This window comes from Labrus mixtus, chromosome 19 (genome assembly GCF_963584025.1).
Source record: "Labrus mixtus chromosome 19, fLabMix1.1, whole genome shotgun sequence".
In the NCBI taxonomy this organism is placed as follows: domain Eukaryota; kingdom Metazoa; phylum Chordata; class Actinopteri; order Labriformes; family Labridae; genus Labrus; species Labrus mixtus.
Genome location: NC_083630.1, coordinates 15,507,055 through 15,513,439, shown reverse-complemented (window position 1 = coordinate 15,513,439; position 6,385 = coordinate 15,507,055). Strand labels below are relative to the sequence as shown.

The 6,385-nt window shown below is 37.9% G+C and overlaps 1 protein-coding gene across 2 annotated transcripts in view; it reads right to left on the bottom strand.

The window, feature by feature from the left end:
* Window positions 1-1,017: 1,017 nt before the first annotated feature.
* Window positions 1,018-6,385, bottom strand: part of sugct (succinyl-CoA:glutarate-CoA transferase) — a 61,265-nt gene continuing 55,897 nt past the window's right edge. The window contains exons 13-15 of one of the 2 annotated variants that reach the window (XM_061064313.1): window positions 5,408-5,471; window positions 3,651-3,722; window positions 1,608-1,744 (exon numbers count right to left, since the gene is read on the bottom strand). In XM_061064313.1, coding sequence (XP_060920296.1) covers window positions 3,700-3,722; window positions 5,408-5,471 — 87 coding nt within the window. In that variant the 3' untranslated portion in view covers window positions 1,608-1,744; window positions 3,651-3,699. Of the gene's footprint in view, window positions 1,745-3,650; window positions 3,723-5,407; window positions 5,472-6,385 lie in introns of both variants that reach the window. The other variant, XM_061064310.1, reaches the window with a different exon arrangement.

The window sequence follows — 6,385 nt, the reverse complement described above, 5'->3', positions numbered from 1 at the left end:
TTTTAATGCATCTGTTTTTCCCCCACATTATAACCCATAACTTCCAAGGAAGGTACAGCTAAAGCCTTGTTCTTAAGGGATTAGTATTACTTGGGGACCTCTGGGAATTCTGTACTTGGTGCCGAGCATTCACACTGGATGTGCATAACTTCCTGTCATTTCTGATTGGAAAAAATGAGACGCTGAAAGTATTGACAGTAAACACAGTGCTCTCTCTTTAAAAAAAAAAAAAAAGTACACAAAAAGTGATGCAGTGAACCTATGGTTAATGCTAAGTGTACACATACTGTTGGAACTATAAAGATTTCTGCTTTGAGCCTGTTGCTGCAGAGCATGTCATCCCTCTAACCACTGTTCAACATCTGGTTTTTCTGGTGGATTTTAGTTTGTTCTTTCTGTTAATAAGCCAGCTGAAGTTGCTGAAAAAGCAGAAATAGCCACAGAGACCTTCTTCAAAAAAGTTACGATGGTTAGTAATTGCCCCTGTGTTTTTACTTGATATATAATTGACATGGTCGATTCAAACTTGATTTAAAACACAGACTTTCCTTACATTTATTACAAATGATCAGAGGTCCCCAGGTAATACTATCCACCAGGTAATATAAACCTGTCCATCACTTCTTTAAGAAATGAAATTATACACACCAAAGTTGAGATGTCAATAAGATGATGAGATGTGTTAAAAATAAATCCTTAAATAACTCCAAAGTGTTTCCCAGATCATCCATCTGTTTTTAATTGGACTATCCCTTCCAGAGAGAGAAGTTAATTTGTGGAAACTTTAACGATGGATTTCTGGATACCTACAGAGTCTATTTAAAATGAAGTTTGTTGGTGAGATATCACTGCTGGTATTACTTCAAATACTTTCTCTGTTGGTGCATCCAAGCAATCAAGTACATCGACGAGATCTGCTGCCAATACAATAAAACAAATCAATACATGGTTGTGAGTATTGCCACATGTTGCCAAAAATGAAATGAAACAAGAAGTAAACACTGACACTCACAAAAATGTGATATCAAATGGAGTTTTATCTAATGATAAAAAACGTCTGCGTTTCCCTGAACACACCAACATAATCTCTGAAAAACAGAATATCAGTACATTTATCACCTTTTCTTTGGAGTTATGAACGCGTTAGCTCAGCAAAAATAAATGCATAATTACAACAGTTATTTTCTTTTATATAAATAGCAACCACTCATTTCTGGAGTGCAAAGGCAATTTACAGACAAAAAAAAACAAGAAAATGGAACCACAAATCAGGAGTGCTTTAGAACGTTTCAGGAGTCCGCTATGCTATGTAGTGATGTAAACAATATGATTTAAGTTGTGCAAAAATTTAGAAAATGTCAAATAATTAACTTTCAGATCTTAGAAAAATACGTATTACTGCGCAGAACCTTACCATTCAAATGACTGTTATTAAAAGTGTGTAGAAAATAGCTTCCCAACATATCATTAATAAATTCTTATTTTTCTTATTGATGTGAAATCGTCAATTTGTCCCTCCAAAATAATTCTTTGGAGTCTCTTTCTTATATTTTGATATTCTTATGTGTGATATCAGCCAATCAGGACACTTCATTCTGGGCCACCGCCTTCGTCTCTAGCAGCATTTTGATGATGTCATCACTGTAAGACAGGATGTCTCTCAGCACCTGCACTGTGTGCTGGCCAATCAGAGGAGGGGGCATCGGCCCAGCAGGAATGAAGCTGCTGAAACGGACAGCAGGGCCTGAAGACAAACAAACAAACACACAAACACAAGATACATTGAGTTTTTATGACATATATACGAGTCTGTTCGCTGGTTTATTATATGTTTGCATAATTAAGTTGAAAAGTATAGAGAATTCAATAATAAATGTTTGTATTCAACGCACAAATGAAGGCAGGTAAGTTTAAAAAGAGTGTTAAAATAAAAAAGTGAAATTATCCGTACTTTTTGTTTAATTTCCACATTACACCTGAACAAAACAAAAGATTCATGTTGTTCTAAAAACTCTTTTTAAACTCTTTGTTTCTGCAAAACACAACTGTTTCATACTTTCTCTTTTGGAAAACTGGTGTTGCATGACATTTTGATAGTGGATAGATTAAATCAGATTAAAAACAAGTTTGTTAATTATGGTGCTTTCTTTGTTTCTTGCTATATCATTGTTATCCACAGCAGAAATAACCTGTGGGGCACCTCAAGGCTCGATTCTTGGCCCCACCCTCTTCTCCATTTACATGCTTCCACTTAATAACATAATGTGTGAGCATAATCTTACTTTATGCTAATGACACACAGTTATACCTTCCACGGAAACAAAATTATCCACACTGCCATAATTTTCTAAGACACTGTCTTAATATCACAAAAAGTTCTTTTACTAAATAAAGACAACTATTTTTATATTCAGGCGGCAAAATTCCATGAAAGAGATTTCATAAAATTTCAGAGACTTATTCAACTTTGTGTTGTGTAAACTGTTGTTTTACCTAACATGTTATTTTTATGGTTTGCTTGCACTCTTTTTAAATGTAGTCATACCCTTTTTTTTACAAGTTACACAAATAAATGTTTAATAATAATTCATCAGCACAATGTTATTTTATGCTGACGACACACAGTTATATCTTCTACTATAACACAATGGATAATTTTTTGTAGGTCTTGACTTGGTTAATTTGCATATCCAATTTCTTACATATAGGACAAAGTAACCTCAACTAGACTTTCACTGAGGCGCTGTGGAGCCATTTTGCAATGCTCCAACACAAAAGCAGAATGACAAGTTAATTTAGCCCACTTTTGATTCTTGTTTGGAGAGTTAGGAGCATGGTAAAACTCCCCAAAAGCAATTAAAGAGGCAGCATACATTTAATAATAATTCCTTTCATTCCAAGAGGGTCCTCGCTCCAAGGGTTTGTGCTACCACTCGAAATACATCCAAGTAAATTTGTCCCTCACTCACTTTTTGTTTTGCTCATCTCCTCTTTTTGTCTTTCTCCTGTCTCTTCCTTCTTTTTCTAACTTCTGAGTCGAGCAAGCTGCAGAAACTCTGACTTTTTCACCTCTGACTGAGAGTGCGATAATAAAAGATGGATGTAACACGGAGCCAAAGGGACTCATTAAAGAGACACGGAGAGGAAGAAGATGATGATGAGAAAAAGATGCAACGATGAAGACATCACTGAAGACGCCTCTGACCTTTCTCTCTCTCTCTCGCTCCTTTTCTTTTTTAATTAATTTCCTCATCGTCCAAGTCTCTCATTTAATCTTCTGCGATGTTTTCAGTCCTTCTAAAAGGTTTCTTCTTTCCATTCTATATTTTACTTTTACATCAAAAGAGAACACAATTAAATTTAAAAAATATGACTTGGGGAGGCAAGTCAATCAAACCAACAAAATAAAAAAATTTAAAAAATGTAGGAGGACACTTTAATATATCATGCATGCTGTAAATAAGTTCTTGTGCATCTGAATTACAAAGACATTGATCCCAGGAAACGGACTATCTCCATCTCATCACACTTCATATTGGAGCGTTAATCAGGCAGAAATGCAGACAAAGAGCTCCTCCTCTGTGTGCTGCTCAGTGTGTGAAGTAAGCAGATTAAAGACCATTTTCAGATCATCCTTCATTTTTTTTCACCTCTTCATTCCCATGTGGATACACAACAGTCATGTTGTGTTGAGGCGGTTCAGAGGACGAAGCAGTCGGCAGCTGAGCGAACAAAACGAGTTATTTTAGGAAACGCAAAACAATCATCTGTTTTCTTAAAGAGCAGCACTAATGAGCTGAACTCTCACAGTTCTGTGTGTGTGTGTGTGTGTGTGTGTGTGTGTGTGTGTGTGTGTGTGTGTGTGTGTGTGTGTGTAAGCCAACACGTGCATCATTACATGACCGTGTGCGTGTGTGTGTGTTTCGACCTGGATCCTGGTTTTATGCATGACTGTTTCGGTTCTTGTGTGTGTGTGTGTGTGTGTGTGTGTGTGTGTGTATGAACAGTGCTTCTATTTTCACCCCATTAGCAACCTGTTTCCCCTCCAATGACACTCAACAAGTGTCAGGGGCACTGTGTGTGTGTGTGTGTGTGTGTGTGTGTGTGTGTGTGTGTGTGTGTGTGTGTGTGTGTGTGTGTGTCAGTGTGTGTGTGTCAGTGTGTGTGTGTCAGTGTGTGTGTGTGTCAGTGTGTGTGTAAGGACCAATTATTAAGATTATGTAATGCTTCTATTCATCCGTGCACATTTTTAGTTTTGTTTCATTCATCATAAACTCAATTTGGGTCACACATTTTTATCAATCGTCTTATTTATTTATTTGTATTTTAAAATATACATTTCAAAACAAAATTTGAATGAATACGATTTAAAGCAGCACTGTGGAGGTGTTCACCTGAAGAGTATCTGTTTTGATCTCACAGCAGAGATTAAAGTGAGACTGTGTCTAGATGAACTTTCTTGCTGTGTGACAGTTCCACCGTAAGTCACACTAAAGTCGCTGAAATCTGTCCGACTGCAGCGCTATGAACCACAAATATGCAGAATTGACTGAGATTTAATGGCAATAAATAGAATGAAAGGTTGTCGAATTACGGTCAGGGTGAGGATTCATAAAAAGTCTGAGTTCAAGATTTGTCCGGTCTGTGTGAGACGACAAGCAAACGACTCTTAAAATGCTCATTTTTTTAAATGGAGTTTGGTTCACGCATTTCTGCAGCACCTCAGGAGAATCTCAGCGCAGGTGACAGACTTTCACAATACAGTGGATGTTGCTCATTTGTGTTGTTTTTGATCCAAACACACCTTAAAATACAGGTAGGAATAAGGAGGAAATAGTGTGACAGGCATTGTGCATGTATTTCAAAAAAACATTTAGATCAAACAATTTTACATCCAAGGAGATATTAAAAATGGTTTTCAAGTTCCCACTGAAAACTGTGAAGACGAACCAAGAGGACCAACTATCTGCCCCTACACACGCACACACGCGCACACACACACACACACACACACACACACACACACACACACACACACACACACAAACACAGAGGAATGTTACGGCCAATGAATGTCCTAAGCTGCACGCTTTATATGCTCAATTAAACCTCTGAGGTACACACAACACACACACACACACACACACACACACATAGAAAATCAAAATCAAACACACTGGTGTTGTTTACTAAACAGAGATGGGGGGAACAATAAGAAGAGAGCAAAGAAAAGGATATTGTGAAGGCGGTGAATAGACAAACACGAACACACACACACACACAGATTCTGCTGTTAATACACGATGGAGGACAAACGGCCTCCTTAAAGTAGAAACAACCTGAGAACTTTCAACCAACAGAGGCTGCACTGGCATGTGTGTGTGTGTGTGCATGTGTGTGTACTCACCAGGTACAGTGATGCGTCCTGCTGTCGGGTGGTTCATGTCCTGAATGAGTCCGTTGTGTTTCACCTGTAAACAGACATCAAAGGGAAGTCAGCTGGTTCTTGTTTTTCTATTACCTCACACCAACAGCGATCGTACCACAGGTGTTCTACCTGTAAACTCAGGTGTCTTAAAGCTTCATTTGAAATCACGGTTACACCCAGGAAACACACACACACACACACACACACACACACACACACACACACACACACACACACACACACACACACACACACACACACACACACACACACACACACACACACACACACACACACACACACACACACACACACACACACACACACACACACACACACACCCTGCTGCAGCAAAGACTCACTAAAGCACAACCTGAGGATTCATCCACCCTGAAAAATAGTCCCAATATATATATATGTAGTATCCCCTGTGTGTGATCCCCATGGATTAATGAGGTATTACTGAATGTGTGAATGTGATTCAGAGTCTTTGAGGTGATCAGTTTCTGTCTGGGTTTCAGTTTGAATCTATGTTCCTAATGTCAGTTTGGAGACACATGATCATACAAATAAAAAGAGCTAATCGGTAGATCAAACTAGGGCAGTAACAACTAAAAGATCAATCATTAAAAGTGTTGGAAACTAATTGAATTATCAATTTTGTTGTGTCGTGTGACTGTTACGTCACTTACGGTGTCATGTAGCTGTTTATGTGACCTTCTTTTGCCCATTAATCTGCCAGTATGTCTTCCTTTTTCTCTGTGTTTGTCACGTTGTATTCATTCTTGTTTTTGGACTTTTTGTGCGTATTTTACTTTTGACTTCAGTTTCATTTTCTTCCAGTATCGTGCACTTTCAGCTCAAGCTGTGTTTAAATGTGTTTTGTAAATGAACTGTACTTTCACTTAATACAATGAGGGTCATAATTTAGCGATGAAGCTTTAAGTGATGATTTTC